This window comes from Anser brachyrhynchus (assembly GCF_964034855.1).
Source record: "Anser brachyrhynchus genome assembly, chromosome: 18".
Classification (NCBI taxonomy): domain Eukaryota; kingdom Metazoa; phylum Chordata; class Aves; order Anseriformes; family Anatidae; genus Anser; species Anser brachyrhynchus.
This window is the reverse complement of record NC_137711.1, coordinates 10,969,835-10,991,842: the sequence shown is the minus strand read 5'-3', so window position 1 is coordinate 10,991,842 and position 22,008 is coordinate 10,969,835. Positions and strand designations below refer to the sequence as shown.

General features: G+C 54.1%; 1 protein-coding gene across 2 annotated transcripts in view; it reads left to right on the top strand.

The window, feature by feature from the left end:
• Nucleotides 1-22,008, top strand: part of NTN1 (netrin 1) — an 86,300-nt gene that overhangs the window by 34,878 nt on the left and 29,414 nt on the right. For both annotated transcript variants that reach the window (XM_080560266.1, XM_080560265.1), the window contains exon 2: nucleotides 10,740-10,928. In XM_080560266.1, coding sequence (XP_080416392.1) covers nucleotides 10,740-10,928 — 189 coding nt within the window. The remainder of the gene's footprint in view (nucleotides 1-10,739; nucleotides 10,929-22,008) is intronic.

Below are 22,008 nucleotides of genomic sequence, written 5' to 3'. Positions count from 1 at the left end.
AAGAGGGCGGCGGCTGGGACCCCTGGGCTCGGCGGGACCTCCACCTCCTCCCGGAGGGCTTGTCAATGCCTCTGCTTGGGCCTGGACGCTCTTGTAGTCATTTCTGCATCCCTGCTGGTTTCTGACAGTGGCTGTGGGGTTATGGAGACAGGCGCTGGGTGCCGGTGGGGCTTTGCAGCAGCACCCCTATAGCTAGCAGAGAGCTGGGGGGGGTGCGGATGATGTGACGTTGGCATTTCCAGGAACATTGTTCTCATCTGAGGGCTCTGTAGGTCCAGATTTGGTGACTTTGCTTCAGGATCAAGCAGATGTCTGCCTGCTTCATTCTTGGTAATGTTGTAGGGGCCGGGCTGGGCCCACCTTGGGGCTGGGCTGAGCATCCTTCAGGGGTGTCCCCTGGTGCTGCTGGGCTATGGCCATGGGGGAAATGGCCCCTGCCTCGCATCGCCCAATGCTGTGCATTCCATAGGTACCATGAGCCCAAAAATGCTTGTGTCTCCAGCTCCTTCATTCTCCCTCTAAGGAGCCTACCACCTCTAGGATCCCACACCAAAACCTTTTTAAGTGAACAGCAGCTGCAGGTGCGGCTAAGCACACACAGACCATGATGCTGGCACCCAAGGAGCGCCGGGGCTGCAGAAGGACGGGGCTGTAGCACATCGCTCCCAGCAGCACTGGCTCTGGGTGAGCTTCCAGCAAACCACCGCTGGTCTGCTGTGCGGCAGCCGAAAGCAATCCGTTAACAGTAGCACTGATAAGAGGGATAAGCCTGTCTGCTCCGATAAAACCCCAATCTCCAAGAAAACCAAACACAGCAGCGCCTTGCAGGGGAGTCCTGGCACTAGCCTGGGCTACGGGAGCAGAAAGCCCAGCACCTCCTCAAAATAAATCCATGTCCGCACTGGTGATAATGCTGCTGGGGAGGTCAGGCACATGAGACAGAGTTTTCCTTCTCTCTTAGATCACCGATAACCTTGCTGGAGATAAGATAGCTCTATTTACCTGGACTCAGGCACACCACAAAGGAGAGCTTTGTGCACAGCCCCAAAGGTGTGAATATCTCTGAGCAAACATAGGCATCCCCAGACTTTCACACCTGGACAGGGTCTTGAAAGCCAGGACAGGGCTCATACAGGGTCCAGGTTAACACCCTTGGGAGGTGTTAAAAAAAAAAAAAAAAAGAGGAGGAAGAAAGAAAAGAGGGCTTCCTGTAACCAGGTCTTTGAGTCTGCCAGGATGGGAAACTGAGGCACGGTGGTGTTGAGTAACTTGGCCAGGCTCACACTGGGATCAGCAGCAAAGCCAAGGCAGGACCCTCTCTGCACCTGCAGTTTGTGGGTGCACAGGAGTGCAGGGAGGGGATGGTGCAGCTCATTTGTCAGCAGTGGTGGTAGCCCAGGGGAGCCCAGGCATCACCCAAACGTGCCTTCGGAGAGGCACGAGTGGGCTGCCAGTGCTGCCCGCTGCTGGGTGCCCCGGTGTCAGGACAGCTGCCGAATTTTGGGGCAGTCACAGAGCAGGAACAAGGACAGAGCAGTGGGAACAAACACAGCCTGTGCCAGTGGTGGGCTGCCACCCTCCCTGTCACGCACGGGGATGGATGGTCCTCGCTGTCCTAGCCACTGCCTGATGCAGGACCGATGGAACTTTAATTAATTTGCACCAATCTAGCACAGTTTGTTAACATAACAGGGAGGTGATGGGTGCACAAGGGAAACAACCTCAGAACGATGTTCCCATGTGCATGCCTGCCTTTGCTGAGCACTCTGCAGATTTCCAAGGGCTCTGGCCCTTTTCGGGGCTGGTTGCAGGTGATCTGAAGTGGTCAGGGACTGCAGCTGCTCCGTCCTACAGTGGCACGGTGACAGAGGCTGTCTGGGTGGTGCCACCAGCTCCATGTCACCTCAGAGGGGACACCACTGGGTTTGGAGGTGACCACCAGCCATGCAGTGTGCATGGGAGCAGAGCCACAGCTTAGGTCACGGGTCTGGCTGGGGACAGTTTAGCAGTTCCTCTGGCCCTGATACAGACAAGATTGGGAAATGATCTAGGGTTAAAACAACGCAACACGCTCCTGCACATGCTATGTTTGCTTCTCAGCGCTAGCCCTGTACAGCCCGACCTCACGGGCAGCTGGGTGAGCACAGGCGGAGCAGCAGGGACAGGATTTCAAGCCAGGGCTGCTATGGAGGCATTGCAGCTCCTGCAAGTTTAAAACCACTCGGCATCGTTTTCACCCTGTTCGGCATCGCTGTCACCCCGCTTGGCATCGCTGACACCCCCCAGCTGCCAGTTCCGAGTCTCCCCATTCCCCAGGGCAGTGCTGGAGTGGAGCTGAGGCTGTTTGTAGCACTGTAGGCTGAGAGGATTTAATACGGATATTCAAGTCTTTTCCCTCCTTGCTGAGTTGGTTGCATTATTGTGCTTTTTGCATTTCAATAACCTTTGCTCTGTATGTGCAAATTCTTTCAATATTGTTTTCTGCTGTGACTTTAACCCTCAAGTGGCATACGTCTTACTGGGAGTGTGGGAAAACCTTCAGGAAAATGTCTCCTTCTGTGCAGGGAAAGCAATGCCCCTGTGTGACGGGTGTGCTGCATCCTGCCCCTGGCTCTGGTCTGGAGCACCAGCACTCAGATCCAGCACATCCCCTCCTTGTGAGCTCTGAGGCTCTGATTTTATGACAGAAATACAACAATATTGGTGAGACCAAGTGTTTTGGGACAGGGATGCTGACATCAGCACCTTGAAAACCACTCACTAAGTCCCCCACGGTCCACGCCAGCCAGAGAGGTGAGCACCATAAGGCCTTCCCCTGCTGCACCACAGCCCTGCGGCGGTAGGAGGAAAGCTGCCGAGATTGGCACCAGATAAGAGGGAAACCACAGGAAACCACACAGGCAGAGCCTAAGTGCAGGACTTGTCCCCACTCGGATTCCCCTGGGCTCGGCACTTACGGGACACCTGGGGGCTCGACCAGTGGGCAGCCCATGGCCAGCGGCTCTCTGCTGCCCCTGGGTGCCCGCAGGGTCCCGGGTGAGGTCCCCATCTGCTCAGATGGCAGCCCGGTGAGTTACAGGATGCAAACTGTTCATTTCAAAGTATTGCAACCTTGGGAGGCAAGGTTTGGATGGTTCAATTAAATAAAAAACACTGATGGCAGCCTGGCATCATCTCCCAGATCAAAGTAAAGAGTTTGCTTTTTGACTTTTCCTTTCTAAAAAAAAAATAATTTGATCAAGTACTTTCCAGGATGAAACTTAACTGCAGACTTCCTGCACAAAATCTGCTTGGAAGAGAAAACTGACTGGTCAGGTCCTGCAGCAACTGAAGAAAACAGGGTTTATCCCCAGTCACAGAGACTGACCCGAGGTGGGCACGCCATGCTCGCAGTCTCAGTGCAGAACAGGACACCCCCTGGCACCCACTGGCTCCAGGCAAGGACCACCTGGGGGTCTCCTCCCAGGCCTTGGGGGTGCCTCCTCCACTTCTTATCCAGGATCTGGTACAAGGCTCAAGCCTTCATCTCCAGACAGCTTTCACGGGATTTTAGATGGATGAAAACCCCACTCAAGTGTCTCTGTTGGGGCAGCCAGTGCCAGAATGCTCACTGGAGGAAGCGAGGGCAAACTGCAGAACATTTCCAGGCACTTGGAGTACAAGCCTGTGTGCTGAACCAGGGCTCGGCTTTGTGCTTTGTATCCTGTGTTGAGTAAGACTGCTTTTGTCTTGGGCTAAAATGCCTTGGGTGAGAAGCTGCCAGAAGTCTCAACATTTCAATGCAACACAACAGGCCCACAGGTTTCTCATCCATCCTCTTTGCCTGTTGATAGAGCGTCAGCTGCCCGGTTGCTTTGAAGGAGCTATTGTAGGTCACTGGAGATGTCCCCGAGGATTCGGGGCAGGAATACACAAATCAGTGGGACCTCGCTGGATGCAAGCAGCTGCTTGCCACGTGTGGTGGCGAGCAACAGGGAGACCTCAACTGCTCAGAGGCTGATAAAATCTGGCTCATAATCTGAACGTCTCAGAGCCGTAAATCTCCTAGGGAAAAGTCTTGCTCTTCCTCCTGGTGCTCCTTGAGGGGCCACGTGGACAGCCCGGAAATACCTATGGAGATCCTGGTGCTTCAGTCCGGTCCGGGAGGAATAAATGTGGAAGCAGTTATGAAAACATCTCCCTCCCTGAAATTAATAACATCATGCATCAGTCGGGCAGGCTCATGCTGCAGGTTAAGTCGCGAGCGGTGTCTGTCAGTGCTGGGACTGGATCCCATGCCATGGGGACAAGCAGGCATCGTGCCCCGTTGGCAGCAGTGCAGCCAAAGGGACGTCAGGTGTAAGGCAGAGCTTGGCTCCCACAGCACTGGAGAGAGATTGGTGATGGCGAGTGTCGCCAAAGTGACCTTCTGTAGTGGATCTGATGGGACTTGTTCTTCCTGCCTTTTGCGTTTGGTCAGTGTTCAGCTCCAGACTTTCTCTATTTGTTCCCAAAACCCTACGCCAGTGACCACGGCCATTTCAGACTTTGGTTCTGGGCCCTGGGCTTTGCCAAGCCATCTGCTGCTCACTTTGAGAGCCAATATCCGAGCTGGCTACGGGTGCTGATGGGCAGCAGCACGTGCCTGGTTCACCCCTACCCTCTGTTTGCCTGGGGGCAAATCCCCCAAACACCCCTGGGTTGAATCCATCAGGCTCTGACGTTCAGTGTTTGCTTCTCCTACCTGCTCCTTGAGCTTGGTTTGGCCACTGGAAATAAGCTCTTCAGGAATTTAGTTGCAAATCTCTTCCAACTTTGACCAAACTTGTCCTCCATTTTTTCAGTGACTTATTCAAATTCAAATTTGACTTACTCAAATTTCAGTGACTTATGACAAATTCAAGCAAGATGGAGCAGTTCATCTTAGAGCAGTTCTTCTCAGAGACAGCAAAAGACACATCCCTACCAGGGAGCAGTGTTTTTCTTTTTAAGCCTTGGCTTCAAATATAAGGGCAATAGATTTTCTTTAAGGAAAGAAATCCCTGAATTTGTTGCCATTGGCAAAACACTGGATTTTTCACTAGCCTCGTTTCTCATTAGCAACTGAATCATTTTAGCAGGAACTTGTCCAAAAACATTCAGCCTGAGTCAGACACCCAGTCTCAAACATTTAAGCCCAAACAACGAGTTTGGCGTTTTAAACGTAAAAGAAATCCGGGGCCTTATCACTGGAAATCTCGGGCAGGAAACCTGCTGCTGTGATGGGCTGGGGCTGCACCCTGCAGAACCCGCGCTGGGTGGGAACAGCTCCAGGACCTCCTGGTCCCCGGGCACGTGGGGGTTTGGGCAGTGTGGGGAGCAGAGGGACCCTGGGATGTGCAGCTTCCTGGGGGCTCCTCAGTCGCTCTGATGCCGTCTTTTCCAGAGCTGTTTCCCCAGAATTGCCATTCCTCGGGTTTCCCACACATGGAGATATCGTCCGTTCCCTGGTCCCTTTCCCTCTGGGGTGCATCAGCAGGGATGGGGCTTCTTCCCTTCCTCCGCTGCCTGTACTGCAAACTTGGTTTGTGGCTCTGGTTTTGTGAGTGACACCAGCTGTAGATGCATTTTCTGTGGCAAGTACACACATTTTCCTCCATCTCTTTGTGCCAAATGTCAGAAAACCTGGGGTCTGGCACAGACCATGTGTCTCCCTCACAGCCACAGCCTCCCCTGGGTTTCTCCTTTGCTGGATCATCTTCAGCAAACCAAACCGAGTTCCCATCCTCCTCCTCCCTCAGGCTTAGTGCACACAAATGGCTTTTTCCCAGACAAAGGTTTGGCTCGGTGTGGCACAGGGCACTGGTCCATGCAGGAGACACAGGGCCACCTGCCCTGCCAGTAGAGCTGGATTTGGCCATGTGTCCTGATGGCTCTGAGCTCCTGGGCCACACACGCTGGAGGACTTCACTGCCACCACAACTGGGTCGTTCCACACTTTACCATTTTCATGCAACAAGACTGAAGGAAAATCCCTGTCCCAGTGGGGACAGTATCCGGGCCCCCAGGGACATGTGGGGCCACCACTGGGGCTCGTTCCCCAGGTGCAGCCCCACACCATGGTAGAGGAACTCCACCAGCATCTCCAGGTTCATCCCCAGCTGCTCCAAAACTTCAAATGAAGCAGCAAGCTTGAAGGCATGCGATGCTGGAGGGCTCCATCCATAGGGCTTTCTCCTCACCTTCTGGTCCAGCAATCAGACAGGTCTCCATCAGCTCGGGTTGCTCCATCTCCGATATCCCTTCCCTTGGAGTTAAGGGATATATGTTCTTCTATCCATATGGACCCCCCAAAAAGTATCCCCAAAGATGTCTCCAGGGGTTTGGGGCCCAGGCACAGGCAGGGTGGCCCTTGCAGCATGAAGCACGTGAGGTTTGATCCTGCGAGAGACAAATAATGGCTTGGGCTGAGCTAGCAGTTTTTTGGGAAAAAAAAAAAAAAGAAAAAAGAGAAAAAAACTTATCTGGAAGAGGGACAATTTTAAGGAGACTGAGGCTATTCATTAATTCAAGTCAAGTTTAGAGATTAATTTCAGCCCCTGGCTTCTTCTTTCTTCCCCCGTCCCTTCCCCCCTTCCCCTGAATTATTGTTCACAAAAATTAAAACAAAATGTTTTGGGGGGCTCGTTTGTTTAAAAAGCAATTTTCATTTTGAAAATTGCCAAAATATAAGTCTGGAAAGGGTGGGGTGTTTTGAAAGGGCAGCATTGTCATTGCTGAATGAAAACCGCAGTGAGGAATGCGTCCGGGGAGATGCCGGGCGCAGGGACACGGGGCCTGGGGATGCGGTGGCAGCACAAAGGACCGCAACCAGCCTGCGCCTCTGACCTGGATATCTCCTTTCATTCCCCCAAACGGGAAATCCTGCCTGCCTTGATCTTCGACAGAGCTTTTCTACCAAGATGCTGTATTTAAGGAGGGGATGCTGCTGCCGTTGTAGTTTATTTGACTGGCCCCAGACCACAACTTTCCCCTTTTCCGCTCTGAGCTCCTCCAGGTTTCTGAACATCTGCGTTTCAGGGATGTCTGGTTGTTGGTGTCGGAGCCTGGCAGCCCAGGTAGAGGCCCTTTGATGAAGCTGTCTACATCTGTGCACAATAAAGTCAGCGAACAAAAGGCTGGGGAGGTCCTTGGCAGAGTAAGAGAAAGGAAGGAGCAGGAGGCAGCAGCGCTGAGCTTTGCCGAGCAACTGGAACCGAAACTTTCATCGGGGAGCTTGTGGCACCTGGCACGTGCTTTGCCCCAGGGTCTTCAGCTGGAGCATCTTCTCCACCGGGTGAAAGCAAAGCACGAGTAGCAGAGGTGGTGCTGACCCTGGGAGGTGTTTTTTTATTGCAGCCAGCAAAGATGTTCATAGAAAGAAAGGATGGGTTGCTAAAGAGCCGCTTGTTGCAGCAGGGAAATTCGAACCGAGGAGCACTGGCTGGAAATTAAAGCCAGGCCAATGCGTGTTCAAAACCAGGCAAGAGGCTTCAGCACAGCGGGCGACGGACTCTCAGCGAGGGGAGGCTGGGTGGGAGCCTCCTTTCCTGAGTGCCTCCATCCTTGCTCAGCATCTCCGTGCCCCCATCACCAGTTTGCCCCGAGCCTGTGGCACCAGCATGATGGATCCCACCGTCGTCCTCAGCAGGGACTTTCTGACGCCTGCATGGGCCATTTGTTGCATTGCCCTAATTCCTCCGTCCCTATGTGCTATTGTCAGGGAAAAAAGAGGAGGGCTCTTCTGTCTAAGCCTCTCCCATCGGGCATCTCTGAGCACATCAGGGTACAGATGGAGCTCCCAGCACAGAGCCGTCTGCTCTGGGATAACACAGGGACAACTATTTCCACAAAACTCAGTCTCTTTGGGGGTTTAGCCCCACTGTCTGTACAAGCAGGTGCATCCCGAGGTGGGGATGATGGCAAAGCATCCAGGGGTGGGATTAGGAGGTAATCAGTGCCCAGCAAATGCCCTCAGTGCCCTGGGAGAGCAGGTGGAAAGAGGGGACAGCCCAGGCCATGCTGCTGGAGCCAAGATTCACCGAGAAATCATATCAGAGAGGTGGCCCCTGCAGCCTCATGTGAGGTTCAGCTTCTTCCCTCCTCCAGACATAGGATTTTTGCATTCCTGGAAGCCTGAAATCGATCCCAGGCTGTGAGCAGCTCCGTGCACCCTGCTCACTCCTCCGCTTGCCCACGCAGCTCTGCCCGGTGGGACCAGACGAAATATTTGCACAGACCTTGAGAAAACCCCAGGAGCTCCGTGTCCTGGCTTTGCAAACACGTCTCTGTTTACCGAGTAACCCAAAGAAATGCAAAGATTTTCACTTGCTCTCCGGGTGGGCCCAGCCTTGGGTTTTGGAAAAGGACTCACCAATGCAGTCTTGCAAAATACTGGAGTACCAGCGCCAGCTTTCCTCAAGCACTAGTTTCAGGAGGTGAGCTTGCACGCTCTTTGGAAAACATGAATTCCTGCTGGCTTTGAGGAAAAAGGAGGTCTTCTCCATGCCACCCCTTGGAGAAATATCCCCCCATGTTGGTCAGCTGGGTGTAAATCTTGCTGTTTGTAGCACCGAAGAGAGAGTCCCTGGCAAGTCTCAAGGCTTTCAGTGGCAGAGATGTGCCTGCACATTCCTAGCCTGCAGCAGAGGGGACAGATGGAGGGACCTGAATCTCCCCTTCTCTGCCCAAGCCAAGCGATGTGGCTGGTGCTGGTAATGTGCCTTGGTGGTTAGCCACAGCCCGGAGGACACCCATGCTGTGCCTTTGTGTCACAGCTCCTGTCCCCATCTTGGCCAGTCTTCTGCTGCCGGAGCAGGACCAGCCCTCAGTCTCACCCTGCCATCTGCCCCTGTGTGCCCCATGGGAAGGGTTTAATCTCAGCTTCTCCCCGCTGCAAATCAAGGGTTGCTGTTTTATGAACTCCACCACCACTTCCCAACAGCTCCATTCCTGTGTGCTGCAGGGCAGAGCCCCCAGTTGCATGTGTACAGTGCTGAGGTTAAGCAGGAAGGGCGCATGCCCCCACGCTTCTTTCTGATGCAAACAGCCTGGTTACCCGCGCTCACTGCATCAGCAAACCAGGGCCGAGCTGGGTCTCCAGAGCCACGAGTCCCTCGGCACACAGGAGCTGTGGGGCCGCTCACCCTGATGCTCCTCTCCTGCCCTGGGAGATGGCAAATGTCCCCGCAGGCTGGGGGCTCGCCTACGGGGACGAAAAACGCAGTTCGAAGCCGTGGCATTGGGAATCGCGCTGTCTCACGGCTGACAAAGCGCCCTGGGGCCACCCTCACACCATCCGAGTTCTTCTCCAGCTCTGCAGGCATTTGGGTCTGGTGGGGACGTGAGGCCGGGCCCCTGCACGGCAGCTGCAGGAGTTTGGGTTGCATGGGGAAAAGCAGGGAAACGGTTCTGCATCCCGCTGGGCGGACGTGGCCAGAGGGTTGTGCTCCCCACTATGATTTTGCATCATGAGTTAACCGGGGATTGTTCCCGATAAATAATCCGGAACTGCGCTGTAATTTTGGGGTCTGAAATTTGATAATTAAACAAATACAGCATGCCTTTGTCCTGGGCAAGCACCATAAGGTAAACAGGAAGGAATGAAGGATTAAGATGTCTCTGCTGGAAAGGAAGGTGACAAGCCCAGGGCCGTGACACCTTCGCACTGAGCAGGGGGCCCAGCTGCGGGCTGGCATTGCACAGCTGCATTGTTCAGGGGTGAAGAGCAAATAAAAGCAAAGGGAAAAGAAAACAAGCTATAAAACCCTCAGCAAAGCGCACAGCCCCAGAGACCGCCTCTTGATGGCCCCGTGACAGCCCTGGGGAGCGGCAGGAGAAGGGTCACGCTTTTGAAGTCCTCGAGTTGCCTTTTGCGAAGGCCCCTTGTGAAAGCAGCGCCCGTGTTGACTTTAGGGTGCATGGGGGGGGGGCATGGGATGTCTCCTGGCAGGCTTGGTCACAGCACGGCCAGCTGGAGCGGTGTTTGAGCAGCTGGGTGGGATGGGATGAGATGGGATGGGATGGGATGGGATGGGATGGGATGGGATGGGATGGGATGGGATGGGATGGGATGGGATGGGATGGGATGGGATGGGATGGGATGGGATGGGATGGGAGGCATGCAGGTGAGGTCTTGCAGACATGTTTTAGGCTGCACACACACCACAGAGCCTTGTGCTCCACGTACAAACATGGCAAGGAGAGCCAGGGAATAAGATAATGAGGAAGACTTTGAAATGTTGCATAGAGCTCAAACACGCATGTCGGGATGGATGTGAATGAGAACACTGGGAAGGGTGGGATGGGGCTGCTGGAACCCCCTGGGGCAGAGGGACTGGGATCAGGGGGTGCTGGGGAGAAGAAAGGGGGCTGTGCCCTGCATGGCTCAAGGCCCTGCGGTGCCAGGAGCCGAAGGGAGGGAGCAGAGCAGGGCTCACAAGGGGCAAAGCTCCGGCAGCAAAGCTGTGCGTGGCCGTGTCCCAGCCACGCGTGCCAGCTCCCTGTCCGTGCCCGGCTTTTAATTCACATGAGGAGCAGGGAGAGGCAGAAGGTACATTGTAAGTTTCGGTGGTGAAGCACGAAGTCTCGCTGACCTCAGCTTCCCCTCCAAAAAGCCGGGTTCACCAAAAAGTGGCGGTCGGGGAGAGGCGTGGGCTGGTATTGGGGCGGGCACCCCCGGGGGACCCTCTGTGTTTGGGGGTCCTGGGGTGCTGACGGGTTGCACTCTGTGCCCTCTGCAGCCTGCAACTGCAACCTGCATGCGCGGCGCTGCCGCTTCAACATGGAGCTGTACAAGCTGTCGGGGCGCAAGAGCGGCGGCGTCTGCCTCAACTGCCGGCACAACACGGCCGGCCGGCACTGCCACTACTGCAAGGAGGGCTTCTACCGCGACCTCAGCAAGCCCATCTCCCACCGCAAGGCCTGCAAAGGTACTTTTTTTTTTTGGGGGGGTGGGACGGGTGGGACAGCACGGCCCCTTCTCCGCCTGCCTCTTCTGCTTTCACTGCTCCTGTTATGCCCACCTCCTCCTGCTCCTCTCCCAGCCAAGCCACCAAAATGAATTTTCCTACATCCTCCTCTCCCCTCCCCTCACCACCCCAGTCTCCCCAGCCTCCCAGTGAGGATAAAGCCTCCAAGATATAAAAGGTCCTCCTTGCTGAGGATGAGTTTTGAGATGTTTCCAGGTTACAAGGGCTGTTTTCTCACTCCCATACATCAGGGCAGACTCGTGCAAAGCCCCAGGTGTGGGGCAGACAGGGGGGTCTGCAAGCCAGCGCTCATCTCCCCCGAACCCCCAGGAGCCAGGGCAACACCAAACCCATGCACCAGCCGCTCCCCTCCTCCGGATGAGGCCAGAGCAGTAAAACGGGAAACAATTTTATTTTTTCGCTCAGCAGACAGGGTTTTCTGAGGTCTCCTCTTTGGCAGGGGCGAGTAGCCCCCCAGCCACTGCAGGGTGTATTTTAGGGGGATTCCCAGCACACCTGAGGCCAGCCATCCCCAGAAGGCATGGGGTGGCCCTCTGGCACAGGTGGGTGCCCCTGGCAGCCCCCACATTACCAAGCTCTGTTGCTTTGCATAGGATCAAGTCCTGCAAGCACACTTTTTTAACCCTCAGCTGGATGAGGCATAAATCCCAAACCTGTGGCACTTGCAAACCGAGGGCAGGAGATGCTAGGCTTTTCTGCAGAAAGCTTCACCTCTTTTCTCTCAAAGCACTAATATCAACAAGAAATGGAAAGCTTTTTGGCCTTGCTTGGTATTTTTGGCTAGAAAGCTCCAGGTCTTCAGCATTTTCAGTTTTTTAATGAAAATGCTTCTTCATTTTTTTTTTCCACTGAAAACAGACACACTTTGCCAAAGCAGAAAAAGCAATCAGTTCCTCAGACAGCCCTCCCCTCTTTTTTTTTCACCTTGTAAAAACTTTTTCAATGACGGATTTCTGAGCTGCCCCATTATATGGCCACTAAGGACTGCACTGGGGGGACTTTAGGGTGCTGGGCTCCAATGTCCCACACTCACCCTGAGCCCGCTTTTGGGGTGCAGCCCCTCTCTGTTCATGCACCATGCTGCAAGAAGAGCACCCTTTGGGCTCCATTTGTCCCAGCTCACCCCAGCTCCCTCCACCCCAGGGACGCGGGGGGTTCCCCTTTCCATCCCCATCCCTGACTTCCCCATGTATCCCATCACAAGGCAGCCCCACAGTGGTGTCCACGTCCCTGTCCCTCACCCGTGTCTCCCAGGGCTTTCCTCGCTCTGGCATTTCCCATCCTCCAGCCCACAGCACCCCACACCTGCCTCAGTTTCCCCAGGCAGCCAGGCAGAGCCCCACCAGCCTCCGCCGGGCGCTTTGCATTGCTTTAAGCCCACGCTTCCCAGACGCAGGCTCATCTGCTCCTCGAACACCCTCTGCAATTGTTCTTCTCCCCTTCCCCTGCCTTCTCAACTGCTCCTGCTCTTGAAACTTGAGATCGCCACATTTAAATGCTTCTCCAAACCCCCCACAGGTTATAACAAAAATGTGGCTATTAGAGCTACCAGATACAAAGGTTTGTAATAAATATGCTGGTGCGTGAGCAGCTCCCCGACTCGCAGGCTATTAGCACGATTTCACAGCAGTTGGAATTGTTTATTGTTGGCATAATCCACCGTCCTATACAAAAGCAGGCGAAATGAAGTTTCCTACAGCAAAGGCATTCCTTTGAACACCGGCTTTTCCTGAGCCCTGTTTATGGCACAGTGTGGTTTATGTTCCCCCTGTTTTGTGTCCCCGATTCAGGGAATGTTCTGAAATAATTGGTAAAAATGAGCATTTAAAACAAACAAACAAAACAAAAATGCCATCTAACAACTTCAGCCATTTCTCCATCAATAACAATATTAATTTATCATCTCACCAAGCCATCTGCCGATGGGCAAAGCTCTCCCAGAGCCTCCTCTTGACCCAATGTGTTTAGAATTAAGGAATTAACTGTCCTGCAGCATCTGCCATCTCCCTGCCTGCCGCTGCATCTCACGCAGCACATCATGTTTTCTCCATAAGACTTGATTCTTTCAACCATCGCATCGCTCCGTTCATGTTTCACGTGTAACACATTTAAAGCAGTGCATATAACGGGCAGGGACCCGCCGGGGGAGCATGCAGCACGTTTAACCACCCTGCGAGTGTGCGTGAGCTCGGGCAAACTCCCAGCAAATGTTCCATGAACGAGCTGCTGGAGACGGTTTGTGTTAATTCAGCCTCATTCATTCAGCCTAACAGACACATCCAGCCCGCCTTCCTCTCCCCTGTGCGTCTCATCTCTCACCCCATCCTTTGCGCTAGGTTCTATATCTCCATCCATAACACATCTCATGTCACACGTCAGGAAACCGTAGAGGAAAAGTTGTGTTATTTTAAATGGTGTTTGCAGTACCTGGTTCCGGTGAGGTATTTATGCAAAAATATCATGTTGCAGAAATGTTTGCATGATGTCTGTTTTGTTTTGTTTTTGTTTCTTTTTAAACTTGGATAAAAAGAAAATGCCACCGCTTTTTGCACATCTTGCAGGACATGGCAATGAAATGAAATGTGAGCAGAAAGCAAAGCTGGGCAGCACCCAGGCTGAGTGCTGGCAGCTTTTCCAACAGCCAAACATGTAACACCTTTGTCCTCACTTGTGTAAAAGATATTTTAAAGATCTGAAGCTGTCCTACCAGCACAGGTAAAAGCATAAGAGTTTGCCTCTAGGGATGATTTCTAACCCAACAGTAGCTAACCGCAGAGTTGTGCAGCTATGCTACGTTTCTCGCCTGCGTGCTAGCTTCCAGTTACTTTCTGGGGAAAAAAAAAAAAAAAGAAAACCAAGTTGCGGTGATCAGAGATGCCATGTCCCAGAGCCATGCAACAGGCAGATCATGGCATGAAGCCTGCAAACCACATGGGAAGGAGTCGATGACAGCTGGAGCAGGGATAGTGCACGAAGCAAAACCCTGCCACACTGCCCTTTTAACAACAAAAACCCACATGTAAGAAATCTCAAATATTCATCTTTTCAAAGCTCTGAACAAGTGCGAATTTTCCTTCCTTTCTTGATGATTTTTGCAAGAGTGTGAACAGCTCCCAGAGCGCCCAACCTGTGCTTCCCGTTTCTTGTGCTTTCCTCTGCTCCAAACGATGCCGCAAGCAAAACCCCACATCTGGCCCCTGCAAGCCTCCGCCCGCTCCTCTCCATCATGGGCTGCTGCAAATCAGTGTCTGGGTGTTAGCTCTGGTCATTAAATTCACTCCTGATATTAGCCAGTTTATTGGCATTAATGTCACTCTATCAGAAGAGAAATTCCTCAGGGTTTTATAGCCCAGCCATAAAACAGCCCCGCGCCCTGGGGAAGGGATTTACACGCTTTTTGAGTAAAAGATGACAAACGAGGGGCATTACGAGCATCGTGCTGAGGCTGCCAGAGCACAGCTAGGTGGAGGGGCCGGCTTTGGCACCTGTAGCCCTCCTGCCATCGGCGTGCCAGCGCCGTCCATCTGCCTTGGCATCTGTGGCCTGCTGCTCGAGGATTTGGGGTTTGCTTTTTGGAGGTGGTTTGGGGGCGAGCAGAGAGGCAGCGATCGCTTCTCCCATGGGCTCAGCCTCTGGCCCTAGGTGTGCAGGCGCAGGTTGTGTGCCCGGCCGGCCGCAGGCATGCGGGGGGTTCTGGCCCAGCAGAACCCCCCCCCCCCCCGGCTCCTGTGCCACGGGAGGGGAGAGCAGAGCCCCTGGTGACAGGGACAGAGGGACGGGTCCCCCGTCTCTCTCCACTGACTATAGAGGGAGCTGCGTGACCAGCTTAGAGCACGGAGCTCATCTCTGCGTGGCCGAAGCCGGGGGAGATGAGCCTCCTGCCGAGCCCCAGCGAGATGCTGGGATGCGGGAGGCAGCCGGGGTAAAGCCCAGGGGAGGGCAGGGGCTGAGGACGGGCTCGCTGCCAGCGCCACGCTGGTGTCCCCGTGGCTGTGGCCCACTGCAGGTCAGGAGGAATAGCCCGGGCTTCCCTTCCTTGCAGTGCCGTGCCTGTGGTGCATCTCTGCAGGCTTTGGTGGCCAAGAGGACCCTCTGGCCTTGGAGATGTCCCCCGCCACCGCGGCGGCCGACCTGCAGGGCTGGGGTTGGACACCTCGCAGCTGGCACCTCCCAGAGGCAATGGGATGCCCGAGGCCATCGGTGGGAGCTCCTGGCAGGGCTCCTGTCCCCAGCCCTTCCTCATCCACAGCGAGTCCCCTCTGCTGGACAGGTCCCACAGGCTCCCCTATCACGTCCTTGGTGTCCACCTCAGGACAGGGGGTGCATCCTACGAGAGGTGCTTCCTGCCCCACAGGCAGCCTCTCACTGATCCCACCTCGTTCATGGTTTCCTAGGCCCAGGCCCAAGCCCAAAGTGAGACTTTCTGTGAGCCCACCCCCCCCCCCCAGGGAGTTGTCTTCAGTTTTCCAGCTTTCTTCCCTTCCTCTTCTCATTATTTTCTTCCCTGAAGACCAGCTGGAGCCACCAGGGAAATGGGAGATGTGCCTGGTGCCAGCAGGGCTTGCATCGAGTTCTTGCACCAGGGCTTGGTCACCTCTGAGAAATCACATCCCTGGAGAAAGCTGCAGCTTCCACGGCATTGATCTGCCAAACACAGCCTTTAATTCCCCTGTGAAGCAAGCTCTGCTCAGGCTGAATGAGCAGCCTTCTAGCTGTGATCCTATACAGCGCTCCTTAGCGGCTCTGCCTGACGCCCTCTTCCCAGAGGCCCCGTGGTTCCTTATATTGATCCTATTCCAAGTGCTGAGCTCTGGTTTGTGCTTCCTGCATCTACGACTTGTCATCAGCAGCCCCAGGCAGACACAAACCACTCGGAGGAAGTGTACAAAAATGCTGTTTAAGCCGTCTCAGGCACTAGTGTGGAGGTGTCCCGGAGCACCGCAGGAGCCCTGAGTGTCACCGCCCTCAAGTGCCACCCCTGCCACGGCACGTGGGGACCATTCACCCACTTCAGTTGGTCCCAGACTGCAGAAGGGACGTGGTTATTACAGAAACTCTGAAATTACTTTGAGACAGTAGAGTGAAAACATGGAAAAGGAGGGGTTCTCTTTTTTATAGAAGTTGATGCCCAACGCCACACCTCTTCCTGGCCGTGCCGGCTATTAAACCCGCAGGATTGTAACGACGTGCAAGCAGCTACGCCAAATTAAGCAGCCACTTCCAAGGGAGCAGCACTTGCCGTGGGGCAGCAGTGACTGTTCCTGCAGCTCCGGGCAGCGATGGGGACGCCTCCGAGTTGTTCCAAGCCAGGCGGGCTCCAGCCGGTCACCTTCAGCCCTGCTCTCCCTCTACTCAAGGACCTTCTAAACTCCAACATATGTGGGCATCAGGAGGAATGCACGCAGCCCCTTCCCCAGCACAGGGCAGCTCCACCACCACAAGGATGGAGCCGTGCACTGGGGTGCACCTCTGGGGACCACAAAGGTCCCGTTCCCGTGCCAGGTGTGCAGCCACTGGCGAGATTGCCAGTACCGGGGCTCGTTCTACATTTCCCTGCAAATTAACTGGGACAGGGATAAAATCCTGCTCTTGGCTCTTTCCAGCAACTTCACTGCTGACTTTCTTCAGCTGGGACAACCTCCTGAATTACAGCAGCATCTAGACAGACATTTGCTTTCAGCAGAATGTGTTTTGAGTGGTCAGGGACTGAAATGCAGATGTTGGGAGCAATGAGTGCAGGGGCGTCCATGGGGACCCCTCGCCAGGGGCTGGGGGCAAGACAGGGCTCTGCTCTTCTGTGGCCTCCAGAGATTGTCCTAGGAACTCAGCAAGCAAAAAAAGAGAGATGAAAAGAAGAAAGACAGGGGTTTGTCCATGCCTGGTGACAACAGCAGAGCAAAAGCACCTCCGTGCCAAAAGTTCCCTTGTGCTGTGGCTGTCTTCGGGCTGCAGGGGAGCTGAGAGCTGCGCGTACCGCTCCCACCCCAGCCCCTGCTGCACGCACCAGGGAGGTGCCTGGACCCCCCCTCAGCGGGTGAACTGGAAGAGCCAGCAAAGAGCCCCTAGAAGGAGCAAAAGCCACAGCAGAAGATACTGGCACAGGCTGGGCTGGCAGAGGTGGCGCAGGATGCTCTGCTGGTGCTGGGAGCTTGGGGATTTTGGCCAGGGGCCCCCAGAGCAGCCTCAAGTCCTCCAAATCCACCTTGAGCCCCCCAGGGCAGCCCAGAGACCTCCCTGCCCTGGTCTTTGGAGGACTCAGAGCTTGGGGCTGGGTCCCAGGTCACTGCAAGAGACCTGGAGGACTAGAAGAGCTGAAGTTGCTAAATTCATTTGCGCAGCTAGACGTTTGCATATCTCTGAGACAGAGGAAAGAAAAGCAATAATTTGCCTTCCCCATAAATATTTTCAAATATCTGAATTGATTTCCTGCTTCAGATCATTGCTAGAGAGTGCAAAATCCTCCAGACCAACGTCAAAATAAAGCTCAGCCCAGCTCCCTTAGCATGCCCTGTTCTGACTTGAACCATACTAAAGCTAGAAGCCTTTTCCCCATTAGAAGAAGGCAGATATTGCCCAGTTAAACCTGCACCTCTCAGGGCATCACAAGCCAGCTGCTCCCCAGGAGCTCTCATTGCAATCCTTCGCTCCCCCCCGGGGGGGGTTCAGTGTCTGTCCAGGTCCCCCCCTGTGCGGAGCTGCTCGCAGGGCTCCCCGCTCCCTCCTGCCTCGTTTCGTCAGGCTTGTGGCAAGCTCATCAGCCCCGAGACTGGCTGTGCTGCCAGATTTGATTGAAATATTATTAGTGGGAGAATACACCCGCAGGAACCTCATTTCCTCAGGAGCCAGCCTAAAAACGCATCAGGAGGAGAAAATGTTTGAATTGTTTTCCCCCCTCAATGAAAGTATTTTCCAATCTGCTCTTTTTTTTCTGCAAGCAGCTCAGGATCTGTGCAAGAAGCAATTTCTCCCCTCAGAGCAGGTTGAGCCTTATGTTGCTTTAGAGCCGCGAGGACACGTCTTTGTGCCTGCTCAGCTGCTCTCTGCCTGCCCACACCTGCACGCAAAAAAAAACAAAAAAAAAAACCAACAAAAAAAAACAGGCTCTGTCAGCAAAGCCAGGAGAAGGAGGCGGCGATGCTTGGTCCCTGGAGGTCTCAGTGTCCCCAAGAGCTCCTCTGCGATCACTTCAAGACGCAAGACGCACCTAAACGGTGGAGCTCAGAGACGAGAGGGAATCTCTAGCAGGTCTTAACGAGGATTTTCCAGCATTTTGGAAAGCGCTGTGATAATCGCTGTCTGTATCACTAACGACTGCCCAAAAAGTGGATTTATTGCTGCCATTCAGAGCCCCCCACTCCGGATTAGTGGCGACTCTCACTCAGCAGAGGCACTGGGGGCCCCATCCATTCCTTGGTGCAGAGGGGACAAAGACCAGGTCTAATCTGTGAAATTTGGCCCCAACTGCAGGGTGCCGGTGCCCTTGGCTTCCCTGAGTGCCAGCTCAGGAGGAGGAAATGGGAGAGCCCTGAGAAGCGGCGCAGGAGGACGGACGCTGTGAAATGCCAAGAGATTATTTGTCTTTGCCTGATAAAAGGGGGAATTCATTTTCTGCTGGCGAGAAAACATTTAAATCTCCTAGAGAATGTGCTGAGGGACACGCTGCATGAACATGATCCTTTGGAGAGCTAAATCCAGTTCACAATACCACAGGCAAGCCAATGATCTCATTGCAAAGCAGTTAACAGTTAATATTTAGAGCCATCATTAGGGTTCAGAATTAACACAGGCATGTTTCAACCTCTGCTTCTTGTTAGCAAACTTCCTGGAGAGGGACGAGGTCGGGCTGGGTGCGGACACATTAGATGCCACAGATTTTTCGTGCCCATGGCATAAATCTGTGGGACTTGCTGGCCATGCCATCCCTGGTGGAGGTGCAGCCGGACCGCCCGCAGGACTTCTGCTGGAATCGGGATCATAGCACCCGGGCTGCCAAAGGTGCAGGAGCAGGAAAAAGCAAGTGTGTGGCTGCACAACAGCTTGCTTGCGCAGCGCTGTCCAAGCCCTACCTCTAAATGCTAAAACAGCAGGCGAAGAGAAATACATTTACTGCGTCAGGAGGGCACAGGCTGTGTTCTTGAAGCAACAGGCAAATATAAGTTGCTGTTTTGCTGTTTAAAATATTGTTGGAGTCAAAGCATCCACACGTGAAGCTTCACTTCGGTGCTTTATTTTTTTTCCAGCAGAAAATTTCTCTAGCCACATTTTTTTTTATTCTAGTCAGAGTCTTTGGAGGGAAGACAGAAAGCAACCAAAGGGAGGCAATTTTGGCCACGATTCTGGAAAAGCGCTTAAAAGCATGTTTAAATATAAACGTGTACCTGAGGCACACTGGCTACACGGGGCTTCGATTCATACTTAAACCTGAGCGTGATTTCCTGAAGAAGGCTCGTTCTGTGAACCGGAGCCCCAGCCGATGGCTAGTACGAGGAAGGAGGGTTTTTCCAGTTAATTCATTTGCTGTTTTACTGCTCCTTGCACGGCGCAGTGCAAAGCAGCCACATTTGGGGCTTTGAAATCTGGAAACCCTGAGAGGTATGTTATCATTGCTGATACAGCGTGACGAGGGGAGATCTGGACAATCCCTGAAATTACGCCTTTCTCTGTTCTTCGGTCAAATGGGCTTTTCATCATTCTGAAAAGCTCCCAAGGCCAGGGCTTCTTCGAAAACAGGAAGATGCTAATTCTCCAAAAATGCGGGTCCTTTCAGGTACCTTCTCACAAATGGTCACACCTGAGGAGAGCTAAGCCCGGAGATTTGTGCCTCTGTTTACCTTTCGATGCACGTGTGTGGGGGAAGATTAGCACCTGGGAATGCCTCTGACCAAAATTCAGGGGTGGAAAAATATTTGCATTTTTGTCATGCTACATGCCCACCTTTGGTGGGCCGGAGACATACCAGCAAGTCCAAACACTTTTCCAGGGCAGTTTGCATCCTTTCATGCACAGTCCTAAGTTTTGCCTGCCGATTTTCTTAGCCCAAGTCACACCATTGCCCATGCTCTGACAGATGATGGGCTGTCTCTGTAGCTTCGTGCAAGTAATAGTGGCTTGTCCTGGAAGCCTCAGACAAAGATACAAACCTCTACAACAGGCAGTTTTGCAACAGCATGCCCCCAGGGGAAATCTCTTCCTAACTGCAGGCAGTTAGTAACTGGCTCGGAGTGCTTATATCCGTATATATATTAATCCCAGCTAATGTAACTACAGATGTTCTCATTCACGGGCCCATCTAATCCTGTTGGGTCTTTGCCATGGTGTCTCGTAGCACGAGTCCTACGAGTTAATTACGTGCAGTGCAAAGAAGCATTTCCTTTTATCGCTGAAAAAGGTTGCCTTTTGAGTGTGCTGAATGTCCCTTTGTTCCCGGGGCTGGAGGAGCAGAGGAGAGGAGCACCTGTCTGACCTCCTCGGCGCGGCGCGTTCCTTGGCACCCCTCCACCGTCTCTTGGCAGGACTTCGCTAATCTTCTCCGTCGCCCTCCGATGGGTGCTTCTCCCTGCCTTTCACCGCGGGCTCCCAGCTGAGGACCTGCTATTGATTTCTGTAGTGTCATGATATGATATTCAGTGTCGCTCTCTCCCCCTTTCAGAACACAAGCTGCTATCTTGTTGCTCTTCCGAGCTCCGTTGCAATCAGCCAGATGTTTCATTGACTCCTGGGTCTGTTCCTGGAGTGGTTACAGCTGATCACGACCCTTCAGCGCTCCTTCCCCTTGCGCATCCTTCCGCACGCTGGGGTTTATCCGCTGCCCCCACACCTATCGGGGCACTTTGGGCAGGTCTCAGACAAGCCCTATGTGGTCTGCTCACCTCTGGGCTAGCCGAGCTGAAGATGGTCACATAGAGGTGGAGTTAGCTCCTTGCTTTCCAGGCCAGGGCTATCGTATAAAAGAAACCAGTTTTTGTGGGCAGAGGCACCCCCACTGCTCCCCCATTCCCCCTTTAAGCCTCACCATCTGCTCCTTGTCTGCGCCACAGCCTTGAGCATAGAAGAACTTCATTTCTCGCCGGTAATTCCCGGTCAGCTCTGCCACGGATGCTTGCCAAAGCTTTTTCTCAAAGACTTCCTGAAAGAGCAACTAAACCGTGACCGTCACCATCCTTGTCCGTGCTGGTGGATCTGGGGCTCAGCCACCAAGAGCGCTCCCCTCCCAGCGGCTCCGCACCTCCACTGCGGGGATTCTCCAAGCAAGGCACCATCTCGGAGGGCAGAAGTCAGCTGTTGCCCCACTTGCTATCCCTGATGATATCCAGGCACCTTCCTGCAGTGATTAGTGAGGTTGTCCCTGCTCCTGTGCCTCCTGCTCTTGGCTCTGCTCAGCGCTGGGGACCGCTGATCTTGGTGGGTGATGGAGGACACCTGCACGCTGGGGAGTCCAGGCATGAAAACATGCTTAGTGACCCAAAAACGCTGATAACAGGAAGGTGATGAGGAAGCCAGAAAGGTGCTTGCCCTAATCACCTCCCCTCGTGATTCTCGTGAAGTCTTTCCTCACTTTGGGGCTATGACCCGGAGGAATCTGAGCTGCACCGGCCAAGCCAACGTCAGCCGCCAGCGGCCCAGCCACGCCGGGAAGGAGAAGAGCCTGTAACTGCTGGCTGCAGTGTTTGCACTGACCAGGGAACTGCAAATTGCCTTTAATTGCTCGTAATTGCTGGCACTGGCTCCATTCCTGGGGGACAGGGAACGCACATCTGGAGATGCTGCTTGGGCCCCTTCCCACCTCCCTGCTCCAGGGCAATGCACGGGGCTGATCCACGCCTCGACCAGGAGAAGCAGCAGAGGCAGGCGGCCTCCACTCCACCCTCGTCCCCTCGGTCACCGCACGTGGCTGTCACGGCCACCCCAGAGCCCCGGGCAGGCGCAGGGGGCCGGCAGCCCCAGGAGCTGGGGGCCAGGGGGAGCAGCATCGCCGTGGGGTCTGAGGGACCCAAGCAGCTCCCCACGCTCTGCAGCCAGT